Genomic DNA, 21,649 nt, shown 5'->3' with positions numbered 1-21,649 from the left:
GATGAACTACAGTTTCCTGTTTGGTTATTATTGAAGGAGACCTGCAGGAAGTCTCTTCTAGAGGAAGATTTTGTACTTTGTTTTATAATCGTGCAAATACTCAACCCCTATAACCTAGGACTACATGAACTAAAATTAAAATACAAGTTCTAAAAGAAAAATAAGACCACATGACCTAGGTTTTGATTAGAGAGAGAGAAAAGTTAAATTTTTGGGTCAACCGATTATCTAATATAGTCGGTCTTCGTAAAGATCAGGTATAGTGTGAAGATTGAAAAATCCTTACATATACTTTTTGATTTGCAAATAAATATATTTTAGTTTTCAAAACTAAATCATGTTAGTTTATAAACTAATAATTTAAGTTTGTAGATCAATTAATTATCTAATATAGTATCAAAGTCAATGGTCAAATATATCAAGAATAGTGTAAAAGGGAGTGCACATCTTATTCATAAGAGGAGCCATGTCATCCTCTTCTCTTTCCAAATAAATATATTTTAAATAAATTTATCGAAAACACCGTATCTTTTGCTTTTATTATTATTATTATTATTATTATTATTATTCACACTCTATCGTATGAATATTTATCATTTGACCTTTGCGGTTTACCTAAATTCACAAATGAGAGAACATTATGTTACTTTACTTTTAAAAATAAAAAATCAAAATATTTAAAATACTTCATATTTTGACTTTAAAATATAGTTACTTATTTACTTTTACCTTAACCTACAAGAATGTATTCAATTGTATTACGAACAATTTTCCACCTATAGTTATCTTACTTGATAACTGACCGTTAACAAAACTACCGACGTAGTATTTTTATAGCCATTTTAAGTGAAATGCAAGAATACGAATGATGGATATCCATATGATAGTTGTAAACAATAACAAAGATAAAATATAATATTTTTGATAAATTTGCTGATATTTTAGTAATTAAAACTATACAATGCAATAGGAAATCCAAATAATTGAGGACCCTAAGTATATGTTTTCTCCTATTTGATGCATTAGGTTATTAAGGAAAGCCAACATTTCCATTAGTAAAATTAGGTTTAATAATGAGCTAATTGAAAAATTAAACTCAAAGTAGTTAGATCACATTTCACAGACCAACAATGTCTATCATATCTTTTTAAGAAGTATCGATCAATATCGATCATGATCAAAGTATTATTGATTTGTTCGCGTGTGGTATACAATATACAAGCATGAGACATCTAGCTAACAAACCAACATCAATTTAGTCAATTTACTTATGATGATCTTATCACTATCACCATTACCATTACCCTTGTGACCACTTGGATGCCCTACTCCCAAACAAGCAAGTGTGAAACACAAGGGAAACAGGTACGTAGTTCCTTCCATGATACATCTTTGTGACATTTTATAATTCCCTTTGCACCACTCATCTCCCGCCATGTTGCATTTGCACACCTAATCCTCCTCCTCCTCCTCCTCCTCGGTTGCGTGTTCATCACCTCCACATTAGAAGAGCATAATCCAACTGTTCATATCAATCATATATGGATTCCATTCTTCATTAAATCTTTTTCTTTAATTCTTCTTGGTTAAGTTTAAATGCATGCAGATCAAAAGGGTACGTGGTATAAACTAAGATGGAAGCTCATTGATTAAGAATTCAAAAGACTAAACAGTATTAAGACGTACAGTGGGTAGAAAAATAATGGTTAATAAGAATGGAGTAGTAGTAAAACAAAACAAAACAAAACAAAGGATTAGAAGAAAAAAAGAAGAGGTATGACTATTTATGGTCATATGAAGCTTTGCATGCGTCTCCTTCTACACAAAGATCGATTTCTTTATTCGTTTACCTCAAACCCACTTCCAACCCCAACCCCAACCCCAACCCCAACCCCACCCCCTCTTGAAAACTCCTATAAATCCACAAACTTGGACACATCCAAATGCCAAAAACAAATCCAAACCCCCACCGTCCTCTTCTTTCCACTGCTTACTCCTCATCTCTGATAGTGCTACAGAAACCCCACTCAAAAACTCTACAAAGAAAGAAGAAGAAAGAAGAAGAAGAAGGAAGAAGAAGATGGGGAGATCTCCATGCTGTGACGTCGAGATGGGCTTAAAGAAAGGGCCGTGGACGCCGGAGGAGGACAACTTGCTCAAAGACTACATCGAGAAGCACGGGGTTGGGAGCTGGCGGCGGCTGCCGAAGCTCGCCGGACTTAACCGGTGCGGCAAGAGCTGCCGCCTCCGGTGGACGAACTACCTCCGGCCCGACATCAAGAGAGGGGGCTTCTCCGATGAGGAGGAGCAGCTCATCGTCCACCTCCACTCCGTTCTCGGAAACAAGTAATTCCAACTACACCCACTACCCTCCCTCAATTATATATATATATATATATATATATATATATATATATATCTTCTCCAAGTGTTATAAATAAAGTTTTGTTTAATTTAATGTGTGTTTATTAATTGAAGGTGGTCGTCGATCGCCATGCGACTACCGGGGCGAACAGATAACGAGATCAAGAACTACTGGAACACCCACATGAAGAAGAAGCTCCTCCGCGTCGGGATCGATCCGGTGACGCATCGCCCGAGGACCGACGCCGATGTGATAGCGGCAGGGCTTCCCGGATTACTCGCCGTCGCCAACCTCGGAAGCTTTAACGCTCTCAAACTGCAAGCAGATGCTGCTCACCTGGCTAGATTGCAGTTGGTGCAAACTCTGATTCAACTCATGTTAAATACTAACAACGCTACTTGTAGCACAAACCCGAGTATCGACTTGGCGACTACTACTAGTAGTAGTCTCATGGGCCTCTCCAATGACCCTCTTGGAGTACTACTTCAAACTGCAACCTCTTCGGCGCCGGCGATCCTGTCGAGCTTCGCCGCCGATCAACAGCTTAGTAACTACCAACCTTGCCCTCCTCTCGATGTGGGAGGAGAGATGATGGCAAATGGAGTTAGTAGCAATACTTCTTACAATATTCCATCTTCAAACTCTATACCTCCTTTGATTTATAACTCGTGTGAGACGGCGATGAGCTCGCCGTCGTCGTCCTCGACCGCCGTGGAGGATTGGCAGGGACTCAATCTTGAGGATCTGAACAGTGATCAGGGATGGAAAGACATGCTTGATCAGTAAGTAGGATAGATATTTTCTCTTTCTTCTTCTTTTTTTCTTGTTAATTTTTTTTTCTTTTTGTTGGATATTAATTAGTAACATGATAATTTTATTTTCCTATACAGATTAATGCAGTGGGCAAAAGGAGCATGAAGAATATAGAAAGTAAGGAAGAATTAAATGGATTGATTTATTACACACTTGGTGATGTACAAAGTTAGATACTTTGGTGGTGTTAGAGAATGTGTGAGATTTTTTTTTTTTTCATCTTATATTTTTCACAGAAAAAAAATAGGGTTGTAAAAGAGAAGTATTATAGTTGTGATTAATGTCAAGGTTACTTGTTTGAATAGAATTGACTTGGTGTTCACATCATCCCAAGACAATTAGGGTAGGATTAGGTAAGGTTAAGGAGTTGATAAACGGTATAATGATAGAAAATTTTAGTTAGTTGGAGTTGGGGTGGTTTGATGTGTTGACATTTGATAAAAGTGAACTATTATGGAAATTTCAAAAGATTACCAAGAATCCAAGGTGTTTGCTTTTCTATTTTTTTATTTCTTGATTTATTTATTTTGAATATAGAAAAGAAAATTTGATTCCGCGGTGTTAGGGTTTGTGGAGCGGCCCTTTCTGTATGGCGTCAAATGATTGAAGAATCCAAGGTGGACATATGGATACCTAGGTTTATACGTGATAAAAATGCCTTTATTAAAATAAAAAAAGAGAAAGAATTCAAGGTGTTTTTTTAAAAAAAAAATTTGTGGGGTATATTGAAAGAAGAAAAATATGAAAAAGATTCCAAAGTGTTAGGGTTTGTGAAGTGGTCCTTTTAATACAGCATGAGATGATGGAGAAAGATGAAATTGTCCTTTCTTATTTGAATTATGTGTCATTTTTCCCCCTCATTTGAAACAATATGTCACATTATTGGTTACTAATTAGGTAGAATTATTCCTTAGACTACAAGCCATTGACTATTATTAGCAAACCCCCAGTTTTCATCTCTCCATCACTTGCTGTTGTTTAATTAATTCTATAGGATAATGACATATTATCATTTTTGTTAAAAAGTATGCTTGTAAAGTGTTTGTATTTAAGTCTCTCTCACATTATACATACATACATATATATATATATATAACATGCGTGTGTACATAAATATATAAGAATGCAAGTAAAATAAAGAGTTTTTGACTATTTTAAGTGTCTGGCTCTAATATTTTTTTTATGTCTAATGCATTGCGAAACTTAAATTCAAAACTAGGTGTATTTGAAAACAGCAGACGTAGTCACTGACTGAGTTGTATAAAAAACTTCAATCCTATAAAAAATATGTCAAGTCCTGAGAAATTTTTATATAAATCATTTTTCAGTTCAATAATTTTTAAATATAAGTCGTTAGCTTATATAGAAATTTCTCCATCATATATGACAAATTTTTTAAAGGATTTGAAATTTTTATATAAATTGCCGATTAGATTAGTGATTTCTAAACACACCTAATTTCATGTTTAAGTTAAGAGAGCTAGTTTGATAATAAAAAAACTCAGTAAATAGGCCAATGGAAATAGTTAAAAGTTTCTAGCAAGTCAAACACTAGCAAGGTATGTAAACTGTTGTAACTGACTGCAAGTTCCATAAGAACATTAAAGACAACAACATACTTGATCTCATGCATATCCTTCAAACACGAGTTAGTTCACAAGAAATCTAGGTTCTATTTTGGATAAAAAGTGAAGACAAAAGGTCGGATTACGAAGGCAAGATGTTCGCGGTCTTACTCCTTTTGCTATCACAATAGTAAGACTTACCGTCACACATACTAACACCCTCAGATAAAAGTAACTCGATGATCATCGTCATTGGAATTTACCATTGATGTTCTTCTACCCTTAAGAATTTCAAACCTGGCTGCTCAGTAATCTCAAATAGATTGTCCCACAAGGGATAACATAGTGTTTATTAGGTAAGCCATGGACCTACAAGAAACAACCATCTACCTAACCTTAGTAATATATGCTTGTGTTCCAACCTAAAGATTCATAGGATGTCATCAGAGGAGTGTAACAAAGGAAATGTCACTTCCAATATAACTGATAGTCAGCATCCTATATATATTATTTTCTTCTTATATTGTTACAGTTCAGATAAAACAATCATGAAAGGACCAGATGGAAAAGCACACTCAACTTTGATTGATGCTAGGAATAAAATCTGTCAATTGATCGGCTTCCAGAATATAGCAATAATACACATGTTTTGGTGATTTTAGGACAAAAATGACACATATTTTGATGCTAGAACTGTCAACGAAAATAACATTTGCTTTTACAGATTAAACTCCCAAAAAGGTGTTTGAGTTGTGCACGCGGTAAAATGGATTAGGTACAAATGTAACAGTTTTAGGGTCAATTGTGTTGACATGAAAACAAAGTTGATTAGGATAACTAAAAGAAGAACTAAGATGAATGAACAAGGTTATGCAGATTCATGGCAGTTACCCGTGCAGCAATGTATCCTAAATCCTACTAAAGGACAAATATTATGCGATAAAAAAACTTTGTTACGCATGGATTAGGCGCATGTATAACAGTTTTAGGATCAATCATGTTGACGTGAAAACGCAGAGTCGATTAGAATAACTAAAAGAAGAGCAAAGATGAATGAACAAGGTTAAGAAGATTCATGGCAGTTACTCATGCAGCAATGCAACCTAAAATCCTATTAAGGACAAATATAATGTGATAAACAAATCTGCTCCATAATTCAGAATAGAGATAGACTTCTCTGCAAAGGTTGCACTTTGATGTCACATTACAGTTATATGATTGCTCAAGTCCTTTGGTCTTATCCATGAAACAAAATATCAAGTCATATTTGCTTTGTCATGGAAGCTCACCTGAAGATTGATCTATACGACAAAATGCCTTTTCTCCTTTGTACATAAATCTCCACTGAGCAGCAATAAAAAAAATGATAGGAATTGGTAATTAATCAAAGTCCACCAACACCCCTGACATGAAAAGCATCTAGAGTAAAACTAACATGATAATGAATAGCCACATAATTAAAAAACAATACTTACAGCAGTAGCCACATCAACAGTAATTTTAGAACAGTAGTAGAGTTAAAAAGCAAAACTAGCAGCAGCCGTTACACTGAGAAGAGATAAATAGCAACAATAGTAACAGAAGTAGAAAAGGTAGTTGCAACAGCATAACAACTAAGACAGAAGTCCACACATCATACACAACTCTAAGGCACATCCTTTGCTAAAATGTTGTTGTTCCATGCAAACTTTCCCTAGTACAATTCTGTTTCATTTGGGGCAATATTATCAGTTCTCATCCTCTTGAAGAATACTATATAAGCATCTGAACATCACAAAGAAGCAGAACAGGGGCTAAAAAGACCAGCATGGATGATATCCTACAGTGTATATTTGCAATTAAAACATTGTACGTAGTGCAACTAGCCTCAATGATCCCTCTTACTAAACAATCAACTTTGTTTTCGAGGCTGAGGTTGATCTTTACTCCATAGGAATGAATGATGTTCCATGATCATCATATTTCAATTGTCACTAGTGATGTGTATATTCTGAAAGAATGTCTTGTAGTGGCAACTGTTCTGAAGCTGGAAAGAAAGCTGATGACAATAATATATAACCACACTAATCTATAACTATCAAAAAGCAGACGGTTTTGAATTTGACCATAGAATTTAGCCTTTTGAGAACCAGCAACTTGAATACAAAGTTTAGATTCTAACAAGGTTTCCTTACATGCAGATTCTAATATGAAGATCAATTGAACTGACAGTTTATCTTGGGGGGAACTTGCATAAGTTAACACATAACTTGAAGTTCCTTTCTGCTATGTGATCTTTTTTTTCTCAATTCAAATAGATTAGGTCAAATACTTCCTTTGAGTTTCGACAAGATAAACACAGCAGCAACCCACGATTCATCAAGCATCACTTGAACCTATTTAAATCTAAATAGAAGATCTTCTGTGCTGCAACGATTCACTAGTTTACTCAAGGGAAAGGTGCACATGGACCAATTAGAATGTGATCATCTGATCTAATAGAAGCTGTCTGAAGGTGGCTAATGACACAGGTAAATGCATAAAGACTACAAAAGCAGCACCTCACCTTGAGATTCAAGAATCTTCATACATCCTCAATGTAACTATATCTCTAAATTCTCAATTACAGAAAGCAAAACTTGCTGCAGCCTTATTGTATTACAGTTGTAATACTACTGTAATTTGTATTACGCCTTCACACAGTGCACTCTTGTTTATTGCACCGCTCTCACCTCCTCTCATAACCATTTTACTACAAAGAAATGCTAGATGTGATCCTGAAGATTAAAGCATTAAATAGGAGGAAAACTGAGAGGAGAACCTAGCCATTTTTATTGATAGAAAAGTCTGTCAATCTTTACCTCCAAAGCCTACAAGTTGGAGTCTAGAGCCAGTAGCAGGACTGCTCAGAACATTTTGAGGAGTCAGCACAGCTTTATGGAGTTCAACTATACATAAGAAACTAATGATATAAGCCTCGAACAGTATCTTGTTTAGTAGCATGCCATTCAATAGTCACGTACCATGGCGAAAATAAATATGCACCGACACTGGTTGCATCTCAATATCATCCTGTGCCAACGCACGCCAACCACCCTGCATAGTGCCAACTTTGTAATTCCATGCCAAACAAGAAAAATTATTTGGCACAAGGGCGCATCACCTTGTTCAACATCTGCACTGGCAGATGGCAAATCAGCATGCCCAGTATCACTGAAAGTTTGATACTGTTACATGACACAACAACCAATGATATTTTTTTCATTTAAACTTAGTGGTGATTAAATTTGAGACATTGCAAAAATTTATCCTAGAAGTTCAAGCCAATAAATATATCTCAATCAACTATTAGAAGTAAATCATTTTAGTTCTTAACATGAAGATAAAAAGATATTATTTTGCTTCACGATAGAATGTTTCCTTTGAAGTACACCTTAATACTGATAAAATCCCCAATAATAGGGTGGATGTGCTTGTTCTTGTTTTGGTTCGATTCACTCATGAGCATGTTTTCCATTGCAAATAAGAAGACTTAGCAATCTACAAGGAAATATGATTGGTCACAAAACGAGTAAAACTTAAAATGTTATCCACTTAAAATAAGGCATCTACAAGGAAATAATGTTCCCCATGCATAACAACTAGTACGAGGGATATTAAACCTAAATGTTATCCATTCTTCTAATTATTACTTTAATTAGACTCCTAGATAAACTACTCATGTGAAGTTACAAAAAGGACGGAGCAAGTTGGGCAGGATGTATCACTTATGAGGAACTAGTACAGTACTTGGTTCTTGTAAGCTAACTAGATGTGGAAAGCACTCCCTAAATTGGCTTGTACCATGAATAGAATTCCCCAAAAATAAGTAATAATCATATATACAAATATAATCTCAAACATCAATCTACAAGAACTAAACGGAAGATATCAAAATTTTCATACCATGAATAGATTTCTCTAATCATTTCCCCATATAGAAAAGTAAGTGCAAATTATGCCTCTCTGGCACCAAAATCCGGAAGAAAACTTGATCGCAGAAATCCAATGCGAGGGTCTTTAAACCCTAAACATCCACCAACAACCGCCTCCTTGCCCCATGCTGCATTAATCGCTACTCAAAGCTCCTCCCTTTGTCCATCTTCTCGCGAAACAGCGAACGACCCATCAACCCACTTGCTCCCATTAACAACTTCTCGCAAGTAATTGATGTCGACCACGACGCCCTCCACCCCCATTGCGATCTCCATGACGACCGGAATGCGAGGGGACGAGACGGGTTCTTCGCCGACCGAGTAAAAGATGACAACTTTGGCGAAGAAGATCCAAAGCGCAAATGGATATAGTTTGAATGGAAATAGGGAGTTTTTTTTTTCTTTTTTCTTTTTTACCAAATTAGCCCTTTTCTAAAATTAATATATCAAACTAGACTCCGCCTCAAACTTAATATCAAAATTGGTCTAATTTTTCCGAACAAATAATTATGTCCATAAAATGCTAAATTAATTAGTTTTTTGCTAAGAATATAAAACGCTAACTAGTTCAGTGTTTTACTTATAAGTTAAGTCACTAATTATATCAATATTTTAATTCTGATCAGCAACACATCTAGAAAAGAATTACCGAGGCATGGACTCATTCAATCACTTAACGAAAGAGAAATATGATTCTATTTTTCTAAATAAAACACTAGACAATTAAGTGTCTTATTATTAAAAATGCTAAATTTATTTAACGTCTTATTAAAATGTTCGAACTATTTAGTTTAGAAGGTCATAGTTTTATAATCAATAGTTCATAATGTTGAACTATTTTGATCGGAGCTTAATCAAATATCAAGTGAGAAGAATATAGATAAAACTTTTGCGAAGAATATAAAAATAATTAAGGAATGGCTACAGGGTGGGCTCCAAATCACTGATAAAGAATGATAAGTCCTCTAAATTTTAATTTCAAAATTTTATTATCAAAACTTTTTTGTTGGGAAAATGATAAATAAATTTTCTCAAGAAAAGGAAGACGCTGAACCATTTAATATGTTTGTCTAAAAATAAAATGCTAATAAATTCAAGTGTTTTTGAAAGAGTTCATTAATTTTGGTGGCATTTATGATATTTTAAAAAAAATTTCCATAGCAATTATATAATCTCTCTATATTAAGATAAATTGATATGATTAGGCAAAGGTATGGATTTATGTTTAAGAAAGTGAATGAGAGAAACAAAAATAATAATTATCTCTCTATATTTCTCTTCACTTTTTCAAGAGAAAAAGCAAGATTTTTTTTTTACGATCGTTATATATTTTGTTATAATAAAGTGTATATAATTTATATATAAAATGCACACTAAAATTTATTATTATAAATTATAAAGTTAAATGCAACTCAATTATAAAAGCTCTGAAAATAAAGGCATTGTTGAAGAATATTTTTTTAATTATTTTAAAAATAGTCTCTTTAAAAATAGAAGTAAAGTTGCATGCCTCTTCCCTCTCATCAACCAAGATGCTCTTTTTCATCATTTCTTGGAAAGCTTATCCCTAACATGCAAAAATTAATTTTTTTTTCACCTCCTATCTCCATCTTCTCTTTTCCTAGTGCCTTCATGCAGCCAGGGTGTAAAAGAAGTTTGTTGAGAGAGAGAGAGACAGAAGCTGCAATCATTATAAAAGGGTGTTTGAAAGTTTCCATCATTCATTCTCTATTATTTAGTTTCTTGTTTTCTTCCCAGATTTTAACAGATAGGGATACTTGACATTTTCAAGATTAAAATGGGGTGAAGTCTATCAAAAAAGGCACACTTCTTACACACACACTCACACTCACACTCACACAGCCATCTTCTATAAAAAGTTTCTCTTTGCTGTGTGTTTCTTTACAAGGGCCCAAAAGTGGATTCAAATCCTCTCAAGAAATTGTGAGGACATCAATACAAGTATAAATATGTAGGGCTTCCAAGGGAAATAGAAGAAGACCAAGGATAGCATGTAAATAAACATAGGGGTAGTCTAAGGAAACAAAAGGCAAACAAAACACTCATGAAGCCAATAGTGTACCATTCATCTTTATCTCCTCTCTGCAAACAATTCAGGGAAACATAATAAAGAAAAATAATGCATATTACACCAAAATTATCTGACAGGGAAAATTAGATTATCTCAAACAAAACACATGAGGTATCTAAGATGAAATTACTCCCACTAGTTATGGTCTGTTTTTTTCTTCAGTAGTCTCCCAAACTTGCCAAGGAAAGCCTTCTTCTTTTGCTGCTGCTTGGGCAAAGTACCCACATTGTCAATGTTTTCAATCATCAAATCGTCGAGCTGCTCGAAACTGTCGGTCTTCGGCTCAAGCTCATCGTCCACTGAATCTGCCTCTTGATCCCCATCCGATCTGATGTCCTTCTCCGTTGTTGCACGAGTTCCCCATGTCTCAGTTTCCACATGTTCCTTCTCCTTTTCCACCTCTGAGTCATCTGCACGGCAATCTTTAAGCTTACTAAGGAGTGTCTCAGATTTTAGTTGTCCGTCTTTAATCTTGTTTTCATGGTTTGGCAGGCCGTTGGTTTTCTGCAAGCTGAGGCCGCCATTTTCTTGAGCTTTACTTTGTTCAAGTAATCTTAACTGAATTGACATCTTGACTCCATCTTCTTTAGCTGTCTGTTCCTCATGCTCGACTTCTTTGGGACATTCAATTACATTTGTCGTTTCAACCTTAAGATCTCCCACATCACACTCATCAGTCGGGTTTTTCGCTTCAGATTCAAGTCTTTCGACAGCTTTCCTAAGGCAAGCGATTTCATATCTTGCTTCGTCAAGCATCACCTCATACATCTCCTCGGTGTTCCTACGTGCTGATTCTAACTGCTCAATTTTGGCATGAGCATCCTCAATGTCGCTGCTCTTTGTCAATAACCTTTCTTGCAATTCTCTTGCTTCCATAGACACCTCATGCAAAGCAGAAGTTAAACCTGCCATTGCTTTTTTAACTTCCTCTGTTTCATCTTTAGCAGCCTTAAGATCATCAAGCAGTTTATCCCTCTCCTTTGACAGTCTTTGAATGTTTGAAGTTGCGTCCTTCTCATCATTAGCCATTCTTTGAAGCTCATGTTTTAATAATTCAACCGTCTGCCCTAAATCTTGCATCTCCAGCTGTGCTAAATCAAAATGCCTATTCGACTCCTCGAAATCACCTTTGTACCTGGCCACCTCGATTTCCAGCGATCCCACTTTTCCTTTAAGAGTTGCAATCTCGGATTCAGCATCTTGCAGCAAAGCATTGCTCTCCTCTAACTGCTGCATTACATGTGCCAATGACTTCAACGAAGATTCTTTGGACTGATTTGATTCCTTCAGTTGTAATTGCAGCAATTCTGCCTTCCTTCTGCTGGGCTCAGACTCCACCTTTCTTGTATCTCTTTCGACAATACTGGTTGCAGAATTCTTCGCATCAGTTGACATTGCTAGTTCGTGCTTCACCCTCTCCAGCTCCTGAGTTACAGAAAGTAACACAGATGCATCAACGGATTGTTGGTTTTGGATAGTTTCAAGCTTCCGACAAGATTCAATGCCTGCCTGCTCCGATTCATCTGCTCGAAGCCTTTCAAGCTGTAAGCTTTCCTCAGCCTTCTTCTGGGAAGCAATTGCATCACGGAGCTTCTCGTTTGCCTCATCAGCTGACCTCTTAGCATCATTCAACTCATCGAGCGCCCTAATTTTCTCTTGCTCGACACCCGCCAATTGCTCCCTTGCCTTCTTGACGTCTTCCTGCAACGCATCCAACTGTGCCTGCAGCTCAGCCGCGGCCTTCCTTGCTTGCGGTTGTTTCTACGACAAAAACCAAAACCCTAAACAATCAGAACATAACATAAGGATCATACATAATGGATATCAGACAAAATTAGCAGCATCCAACTAGCTTACATCTGGAGTACCACTCTTGGGCGATTGGCGCTCCCCGGTGGTTCTAGAATTAGCCGATTTCGGCGACCGGTCGTTCAAAAGCCGTGGTTTTGGAACGGGAGAAGATGGCCCCGAGTTCGATTTGGTGCATTCACCCTTACCTAATTTGCTAACCTTAGGGGTTGCTGTCATCTTTTTGTTAGTTGAAGTGTCAGACAAGCCAGATCTGTTTATAAAAAATACAAATCTCAGATGCTCCCTAGATCATCAACAGCAGTGCACAGAAAATTGAGACAGATCACACCACAACGAAACAGTTATTGCATACACATAGATGAAAAGATCTCTCATCTGTACCAACTGCTAAGTAACTAAGATGCTAGAAGGTAGGACTAAAAGAAGCATCTTGGTACATGGAAGCAATGCAAAATATTCACTAGAGTGATCGAAGATAAATCCCACATCTAGATCAACTAAAAGAAAAATCTGAAACAGAGAACACCCAGTTACCCTTTGCTTCCAAAAGATTGAAAATTTATGGCCAATGATGCACCTTTGCAACAAAAACAGAAAGTGGGGAGGCAAAAGAGATTGGAGGACTAAGAGAAGCCATGGATCCCAACAAAAGTAGCATTTTGGGCAGTGAGAAAGAAAGGGAAAAGAAGAAGGAAAATAAAAATTAAAAAATAAAATACTACTCACTTGGGTTTGGCCGGCAGCATTCTTGCGCAGATATGGCGAATAGTGGCAAGGAGATGAAGCTAGAGAATGCCAATAAAAGAGGGCACTTTTGATGGAGCTCAGAAAGTGGGTATTTGGGGACAGTATCAAGCACAGACACAGGAAGAGAGAGAGAGAGAGAGAAAGACTTTTTTTTTTTTCTTTTCCAGAGTAGTACTCATACAATTAATGTCTCTCTTTTTAAAAGAATTAAATGTGGATTAGATTTTGAGGTAGAAACTTGTAAATCCATTTAAATTGTAAAGATCTCCATTAGAGCAACTTCATCAAATAAAAATAATGGAAGAAAAGGGAGGTGAATGAATGTTTGAGATGGTTGTCGGGTAGCAAATGGGAGAGTTGAGTATGGCAACTTAGCAACTTAGCAAGGCTGTCTCGACCCACAAAACGACATCTGATGTCTACTGCCAACTGCTACTACCACTCTCAATCTCATCAGGGATCCCTGGGTTTGCACCAATTTGCTACAAACCATCAATGTCAAACTTTCTTCTTCTTTTTTAGCACAGTCTTTTAATTTTAATTGATTATGTGTAGAAAATATTCTGGAGTATTATACTAACACTGTTTGGGTTGAATATTTCAACGAATTTTAATAACTTTTTAAAAAATAACTAAAATATTCTTAATTTCTTTATTCTCCCTTCCTCTCTTTTAGGACAAAATGTGATTGCGGAGGGTATTTTCATAATTTTTTTAGTATAGTTAAATTAATATAAGGGGTTAGTTAATTTTAGTTAACATTAGAACATGATATTTTCTATACATGTTCGATAAAATATAAGGCTCAATTTGTAAATAGTTAAAATCTAGGGTGTAAATTATAAATTTTCTTAAATTTTTTAAAATGCAAGGTGTTAGATGAGATCAAAACTGTTAAAACAAAAGAGGAACCCTGAACCGAAGTAAAAATTATTATATCTTTAATTATATTTAACCAATCTACGAGTCAAATTTAAAGATATAAAATTATAAATAATTAAATAAGTATTTCAATGTATTTAAAATAATACCCATCAAATTTTTAATGATAAAAATATACAGATATATCTAATTTTTTACAACTTATCTTCAAATTCAATCTTAAATATAATATAAAAAATAATAGTTTCAATTTAAATATCTTGGGATGTTTTTAAGATCATGCAGTGGGAGATGCAGGGAATCCTTTGCCGATCACATTACAAGTCACGGGAATCGTAATAAATTGGTTTAGGTGCAAAAGAAACGACTTTAGTAGTTGGTTGCCTCCCTCAGTTAATGCTTATTGCTAGGAGAAACCGAAGTTAATTTATTAAGGACCACTATGATGATCAATTATTAAACTATTTTTTTTATTTTTTTACCAAATTAGCCCTCTCAAACTTAATAATTTTTAAAACTTTAATAATAAATTTTAAATATAAGCCACTAATTAAGTCTATAATTTATATTTGAAAGTTGCCGTATTGTTAAGTCTCTTGTTTTAAGTTTCGAAATGAATTAAGTATGTGATAAAAAAAAATAGATAAGTTATTAATTTTTTTTTATATAAATGCCACTGAAAGTTTTTAGAATATTATAATTACTGCTAAAATTATTGTGCTTTTTTTAAAATAGTTTTTAACAAAATATTTATAACAAACACATATAATTAATTAAAAATACCCTCTCTCTCTCTCTGTTTTTGTTTAGAATCTAAATTATTTATTAACAACTTTTGTCTCACTTAAAGAAGATATTTTTTTATTGTTCTATAATATTGGATAGCTTTTAAGATAATATTAGTTAAATCAAAGGTTGTGGTTTAATTAATATTAGATAGATTTACCTAACTAAATGGTATTTTTTTTACAATAATTTTCGCAACAATTATGATATTTAAAAAAAAAATCGGTGCCAATTATATAAAAAATCAAATTAAAAAAACACTCCACTTTGGACACAAAGATTTTGAGTTCAAATACAAACCAAGCAATTAATGATGTCTATCTAACTAAATAGACATATAAATATTTTGTTTAACTAAATAGACATATAAAGATTTTTTTATTTAGTTTTTAACAAAATATTTATAACAAACACATATAATTAATTAAAAATACCCTCTCTCTCTCTCTCTATTTTTGTTTAGAATCTAAATTATTTATCAACAACTTTTGTCTCACTTAGAAAGGATTGTTATGAGCATTGATTCGTGAGATATAAGATTCACAGCCAACGAATGGAGGCGCCACCAGCGACGACAGGAGGAGAAGATGTGCACTAGAGGAGGGCATCATCGTCGAAGGTGTCGGAGTCGGAGGAAGCAAAGCAAACCGTAGCGGGTAAAGGAAAACCTAGGGAGGCCAACAGATCCTGGGCTTCTGTAGCGGCGGAGAGTAGAAAAGCACCAGTAAAACTGGGAGTTATACTGGCGGAGATCCTGGCTAAACTTCGCAACCAGCTGGAAGACAGTGTGGTGATCGACCCAGAGGTGCTGGAGAAATGCCGGAAAAGGTGGAAACTATCACTATTCGGTAGATTCCTGGGTAAGGGCATACCGCTGGCTTGGATGAAAACCATGCTAGCTAAGCTATGGGCGGGGATAAAGGGATTCTCGGTCTCATATATGGCGGAGGGATACTATGTATTTAGATTCGAGAAGGTAGGAGACCTGGACCATGTGCTGACCAATGGACTGTGGACAATACAAGGGCAAGTTCTCAACCTTATACCATGGCGCAACAACTTCCGGCCGTCCCCTGAGGCTTTCACGACAGCGCCGGTTTGGATATAGCTCCATAATCTTCTGCAGGAATACTGGGAACTGGAGGCACTTATTCCAGTTGCAGCCTTCTTTGGCAGACCTCTACGGGTAGATGAAACAACCCTAGATCACTCCAGAAGCATATTTGCCCGGGTGTGCATCGAGGTAGACCTCAGCAAACCTCTGAAAACAGCGGTTTGGCTTGGGAAAAAGGAAGAAAGAGTGGACCAAGGAGTGTTGTATGAAAGCATCCCAAAATTCTGCTTCAAGTACGGAAGGATAGGGCATAAGGTGGAAGAGTGCGAGTTCACATCCAAAGACCAAGGGGATGAGCCGCCGGCGACAAAAGACGGCGAGGGAGGTGGCGAACAGCAAAGGACAAACCCTAACCTGCCAAAGGACTACAAGGAGGAAGACAACACGTATTATGGGCCTTGGTGCACCGTCCAAAGGAAGCCAAGATGGCAGGCTACCTAGAGAGGAAAAGGAACCACTTACGCAAACCGTACCCCGGCAGGGGTGGGGAAAGACCAGGCTACAATAGCAACAAAGAAAGAAGGGGCAAAAAATCATAGAGAAAGGAATCAATATACGCAGAGCTACATTGCCCACGGCAAGGAAAAGATTGTAGGCCAACACGGCAAAGACCATCAGCAGGCCAGCACCAGCAGGAAAACGGAGGACGGAGTTGGCATAGAAAGGGAAAGTCTACGTCGCTCGCACGCTTCCCATGCAAAACAAAAGTACATAGAGAAGAAGAAGGTGGCAGAGTCTAACCAAGGAGAAGAAATAGCAAAGAAGGAATCCTTGAACCCGAGGTCAATCACGTCAGGAGGTGTGGTAATAAAAGACCGAGCGGCGGGGCCCGCGCTAAAGAAGCGAGCCAATGGAGAGAAAAAAAAGGAAGTACGGATTGAGGAACGCGAAGGCGACACCGAGGGCGATCATTTAATGCTAGGCGAGATGGATCTGGACGGCGGATATCACAACTCGACAGGTGTAGGAGCGGTGAAAGGAAGAACTACTGTTGTCCAAGGGATAACAGTGTTGCTGGGCACGAGAGACCAGCGGGCTCAACGGTCGGCCTACGTCAAAACAATCAGAAGCCTCGGAGGAGAGCGATGGAATACCAGTGACTATCCGGCTCATTTTGTCCAAGATGGACTAGTCTCGGCCGGCTTTACCCCTACCTCAATGCAACAAACAAACCCATTGGGAAAACACGGGGAAACGGTGGCTAGAGTTAAACGGTGCTTATTATTGGCAGACTAGGAGGGGGAAGATAAGGAAGGAGATGAGAGACATCTACAGGTGGCTCTGGTGGCAAACAAAGGAACTGATGCTCCCGGTGAGAAGGCCATGGAGCTGGTGCTTTCAAATGAGGATACCAACGGAGGTGGAAATGACATACCCACCTCTAAGAGAGGACGGATTCACTGACAGACCGCCTGCTCGCCATACCTTAAGGTTTAGCAATGTTAAAAACCTTAGTGTGGAATTGCAGAGGTGCCCGCAAACAAGAGGCACTAGACTGTTGTAGAGTAATGATCCGGGATCATAAACTGGACATGTTAGCCTTGCTAGAAATGCATACCAGCTGGTTGGAAGCAGAGCAGGTGGCAAAGAAGCTTGGAAGAGGCTGGGCGTGGTTTGCCATCCCTGCGCAAGGCTGATCTGGAGGCATTCTGGTTCTCTGGAATAAGGAGATTGGGTGGGTGGACGTGGCAGTTGTATCAAGATATGCTATTCACCTCACCATTACCCTCACGTCGGGACAAACCTGGATATGGACTACAGTTTATGCCAGCACCCTCCTAGAAGGTCAGCAAGAACTATGGGAGGAGCTGAAGAACATGGCCGCCATCAGCACGCCGTGGGCGATCATAGGGGATTTTAATGCATTCCTTTCCCTGCAGGAGAAGCGGTGCAGCGGAGAGGTATCCCTGGGGCCAAAGGGAAAGGCTTTTGCGAAGTTCGTGGACGATATGGGGCTGTGCGACCTAGGGTATGAAGGCATTCCATACACTTGGTGTAATAATCAAAAAGGCACGCGGCGCATATGGATCCGACTTGATAGAGCCCTGGGCAACACGGAGTGGGTGAGCAAACACCCGGCTTGCAAAGTCCAGCACCTGGACCAGGGTGCTTCGGATCATGCGTCGCTCCTACTCAAGGTCCCGGCAGACACGACAAGGAGTAAGAGACCATTCCGGTTCGAGCTCCTCTGGATGGAATATGAGGAATGCCAGAACATTGTGAAAGACACTTGGACGCGGCACGCCGGGGGCAATCCAATGCATGCGTTCACCCACCGAGTTAGCGAGCTGAGAAGATGCCTAAGCAGATGGAACCGCGAGGCGGTGGGGAGTGTGGAGCGGCGTCTGAAAGACACCAACACCAAATTGGCAGATCTAGAAGAGCTGGACGCCAATGGCTTGCTAACGGAGGAGGGAGTGCAGAGTTTGAGAAGCCTATACAATCGCAAAATCGCCCTTAATAGACAACTTAATATCAAGTGGCTGCAAAGATCCCGACTAAGGTGGACGGAGGAAGGAGACCGAAACACCAAATTCTTCCATATCTCGGCTACCATGAGAAGACAGCGTAACAGGATCTCAGGTATCATGGGTGAAGAGGAAAGATGGGTGCAGGAGCCGGATGAAGTGAGCCAAATCTTCACATCTTCTACCAAAGCCTATGGGGGGAAGTGGAAGAGCAAGACGACAGGAGAAATGAGTGGCCCTCGCTACCAACCATATCGATCGAAGAAGCGTTGGCACTTGAGAGGCCTGTGACGGCGGAGGAGATCAAGGATGCGGTGTGGAGTCTACCGCGAGGCAAGGCTCCTAGCCCGGATGGGATGCAAGCGGAAGTCTATACCAAGTACTGGGACACCATGGGCGGAAGCCTTTGCCAGGCAGTTGGCCATTTCTTCACCAGCACGACAATGCCGAGAGCTTGGGGCGACACCTTCATAACTCTTATTCCGAAGAAGGAGCACCCAATTAAGGTGGCGGACTACAGACCCATTGCGCCGTGCAATGTCATGTACAAGGTTATTGCAAAGGTCATGGTGAGCAGATTAAAGACGGTGCTGCCCAACCTCATAGGACCGGAGCAAGCGGCCTTTGTGGCCGGCCGAAGTATAGAAGACAACACGCTAGCGGCTCAGGAGGTGGCTCACTCAATGGCTGCAGATAAGGGAGGAAAGCCTATTATGATGATTAAAATGGATATGGAAAAGGCGTATGATCGGGTTAGCTGGCAGGCGGTGGTAGGATCGCTACAGCGGATGGGCTTCCCTCCACGGTGGTGTAACTGGGTGCAGGCGTGCATCGCATCCCCCCGGTTCGCCTTGCTGATCAACGGGAGCCCGACCAATTGGATCACGCCGAGGAGTGGTCTGAGACAAGGAGACCCTCTATCACCCTACCTCTTCATCATCGTCACGCAAGTGTTGTCGAGGATCATCAATGAGAAGGTAGAACAAGGGCTAATGCAAGGGTATAGGGTTGGGGATGTGCAGCTGTCTCATCTGCTATTTGTAGATGATCTTCTGCTCATGACGGAGGCTTCAAATGATAATGCTAAAAGCATCCTAGAGTGCCTGAGCCGGTACGAGCACATCACAAACCAGAGGGTGAATTATAACAAGTCGGAACTGTACCTGCCAAACAAGATCGGGGCAAAAGAAGGAAGACAACTCAGCGTTAAGCTCAGCTTGAAGGTGACAGGAATGCCATTCAAATACCTCAGGGTGCTTATCTCGGGGAGGAGAGTGAAGGTGAAAGATCAGCAGGAGCTGGTGGAGCGGATCGTCAAGAGGCTGGCTGGCTGGAAAAGGACGCTCCTATCCCAAGCCGACAAGCTAACCCTGATTAACGCAACCCTGCTAGCGATCCCGGCATACTGGCTGGGCAGCACGTGGGTGCCGGACGGGGTACTGGAGGAGATAACCAAAAAAGCACGGACTTTCCTTTGGAAGAACAACGAAGGCCACGACCTACACCTGATGAACTAGGAACAGATTACCTTGGCCAAGCAGCAGGGTGGCCTCGGCGTCCGTCGACTAAGAGATGCAAGAACAGCCCATCTGGGTAAGCTGGTTTTCAAAATGCTAAACAGGGAGCAGGCGCCATGGATCAGAATTATGCAGGCCAAGTACGGGTGCCTGCACCCGTGGGAGTCAAAGAAGAACCAAAACACATCGTGGGTGTGGCGGGCTCTAACAAAAACCGCCAAGCAGCTAAGGATGGGCTACAGAGTGATGATAGGGAATGGTAAAGACACGAGAGCTGCCTACGACCCATGGCTGCACGAGGTCCCGTGGAGCAGACAGCCGAGGGAATTGGCAAACGGGCTAATGGATGAAAACTTGAGAGTGGTAGATATCATCAAAGATCAGCAATGGACTACGGCGAGGCTGGTAAGGGAGGCGGGTTCTGACATGGCGTATGAGATCTCAACCTTCCCCATGGGTTCCGCCACCAGTGAGGACAGGTGGATCTGGTGGCCGCACCCAAGGGGAACTCCATCTGTTAAAGCCATCTATCACTCCTTACTACCTCAGAGCGATCACCTTTGGGAAGGTTGGAGAAATCTTTGGCGGCTACCGGTAGCTCCGAGGATCAGAGTTTTTTGTTGGAAACTCCTGTGGGGTAGGCTCCCAACGCGAGCTTATCTCCAATATATTCATGTTGGTTCAGAGGAATTATGTGCTATGTGCGGTTTGTTCCGCGAGACGATCGAACACCTCATGTTCACGTGCAGATACAGCCGGGAGGTGTGGGAGATCCTGTGCACCAAAGAAGGGGTGGAGACAGCGATGATAGACCAAGAATGGATCACGAGAGAGTGGAGTACAATTAAAGAGGAAGACTGCCGGACCAAAGGGACGATTGCATGCACGCTGTGGTCCCTTTGGAAAAGCAGGAATGGAGTGGTTTTTGGTGAGAAGAGGACGCCGAAGCTAGCAGTGGTCCGAAGAGTAGTTGCGATGGCGGAGGAATACAAGCATAGGAACAAAGGGAAGATTCCGAAGATAAGGAATAGTAGGAAGATATGGGAACCACCGCAGCCGGGTTGGATCAAAGTTAACACCGACGGCGCGCTAAGAGCCAACGCGTACCAAGGAGGTGCCGCGGCCATTTTTCGCAGTGCAGCTGGAGAGCTAGTCCAGGCGGTATGGGAGCCGTGCCCGGGCAACTCGGCTCTACAAATCGAGCTCTGGGCTATCAGAATGGGTCTGAAGGCGGCTGGAAGAGGTTGTAGGTTGGAGATTGAAACGACTGCTTAGAGGCCATCAGGTGCATGCAACAGATTGAGCGCAACCCCTGGCGCGTTCGTAACCTGGTGCAGGAATGTGTTGAGCTCGCAAAAGAGTTTGTAGAAGTTAGGCTCTCTCACGTAGGGAGAGAAGCAAATGTTGTTGCTGATTGGGCAGCTGCTAAGGCAAGCGTGGCCTCTGGCTACAGCTCTTTCGAGCGGCCAACGCTCCCCCAGAACTTTGTAACCTCATCGCTGTCGACGCGGTTACGCATCGACAGTCCATTAATA

At 39.7% G+C, this 21,649-nt stretch overlaps 3 protein-coding genes and 1 long non-coding RNA gene across 5 annotated transcripts; 2 read left to right on the top strand and 2 right to left on the bottom strand.

Annotated features, from left to right (window-relative positions):
• Window positions 1-1,953: 1,953 nt before the first annotated feature.
• Window positions 1,954-3,658, top strand: LOC140800704 (transcription factor MYB93-like). The gene is made up of 3 exons (XM_073155496.1): window positions 1,954-2,346; window positions 2,479-3,147; window positions 3,256-3,658. The coding sequence occupies exons 1-3, from the start codon at window positions 2,081-2,083 to the stop codon at window positions 3,281-3,283; spliced, it is 963 nt and encodes a 320-aa protein (XP_073011597.1). The 5' UTR covers window positions 1,954-2,080; the 3' UTR covers window positions 3,284-3,658.
• A 2,182-nt stretch (window positions 3,659-5,840) lies between these two features.
• Window positions 5,841-9,023, bottom strand: LOC140800705 (uncharacterized). Of its 2 annotated transcripts, XR_012111296.1 has the most exons (4): window positions 8,668-9,023; window positions 7,746-7,897; window positions 7,584-7,670; window positions 5,841-6,146 (listed from the first exon to the last, which is right to left on the bottom strand). It is a non-coding gene; the product is annotated as an uncharacterized lncRNA (long non-coding RNA). The 2 variants fall into 2 exon arrangements; XR_012111295.1 differs by lacking the exon at window positions 8,668-9,023 and having other exon boundaries at window positions 7,746-8,048.
• A 1,739-nt stretch (window positions 9,024-10,762) lies between these two features.
• Window positions 10,763-13,686, bottom strand: LOC140801279 (uncharacterized). Its single transcript, XM_073156310.1, has 3 exons — window positions 13,327-13,686; window positions 12,646-12,850; window positions 10,763-12,549 (listed from the first exon to the last, which is right to left on the bottom strand). Exons 1-3 carry the CDS (start codon window positions 13,344-13,346, stop codon window positions 10,924-10,926), a joined length of 1,851 nt encoding a protein of 616 aa, XP_073012411.1. The 5' UTR covers window positions 13,347-13,686; the 3' UTR covers window positions 10,763-10,923.
• A 3,370-nt stretch (window positions 13,687-17,056) lies between these two features.
• LOC140801195 (uncharacterized) lies at window positions 17,057-21,389 on the top strand. The gene is made up of 5 exons (XM_073156194.1): window positions 17,057-17,343; window positions 17,598-17,709; window positions 17,797-18,632; window positions 18,788-20,033; window positions 20,121-21,389. Exons 1-5 carry the CDS (start codon window positions 17,057-17,059, stop codon window positions 21,387-21,389), a joined length of 3,750 nt encoding a protein of 1,249 aa, XP_073012295.1.
• Window positions 21,390-21,649: the final 260 nt, after the last annotated feature.

Source organism: Typha latifolia, chromosome 14, assembly GCF_019914945.1.
Source record: "Typha latifolia isolate L0001 chromosome 14, TyphaL0001v2, whole genome shotgun sequence".
Taxonomy (NCBI): Eukaryota; Viridiplantae; Streptophyta; class Magnoliopsida; order Poales; family Typhaceae; genus Typha; species Typha latifolia.
This window is presented reverse-complemented; position numbering and strand designations above follow the sequence as displayed.

Coding starts and splice junctions, on each gene's coding strand:
- LOC140800704 (XM_073155496.1), top strand. CDS start 2,081: ATGGGGAGATCTCCATGCTGTGACGTCGAGATGGGCTTAAAGAAAGGG. Junction 2,347..2,478: donor CACTCCGTTCTCGGAAACAA/GTAATTCCAACT, acceptor TATTAATTGAAG/GTGGTCGTCGATCGCCATGC. Junction 3,148..3,255: donor TGGAAAGACATGCTTGATCA/GTAAGTAGGATA, acceptor TTTCCTATACAG/ATTAATGCAGTGGGCAAAAG.
- LOC140801195 (XM_073156194.1), top strand. CDS start 17,057: ATGGATCTGGACGGCGGATATCACAACTCGACAGGTGTAGGAGCGGTG. Junction 17,710..17,796: donor GCTGGTTGGAAGCAGAGCAG/GTGGCAAAGAAG, acceptor CTCTGGAATAAG/GAGATTGGGTGGGTGGACGT. Junction 18,633..18,787: donor CTGCAAAGATCCCGACTAAG/GTGGACGGAGGA, acceptor CTTCTACCAAAG/CCTATGGGGGGAAGTGGAAG.
- LOC140801279 (XM_073156310.1), bottom strand. CDS start 13,346: ATGCTGCCGGCCAAACCCAA. Junction 12,851..13,326: donor ATGCTGCCGGCCAAACCCAA/GTGAGTAGTATT, acceptor TTTTATAAACAG/ATCTGGCTTGTCTGACACTT. Junction 12,550..12,645: donor CCAAGAGTGGTACTCCAGAT/GTAAGCTAGTTG, acceptor TTTTTGTCGTAG/AAACAACCGCAAGCAAGGAA.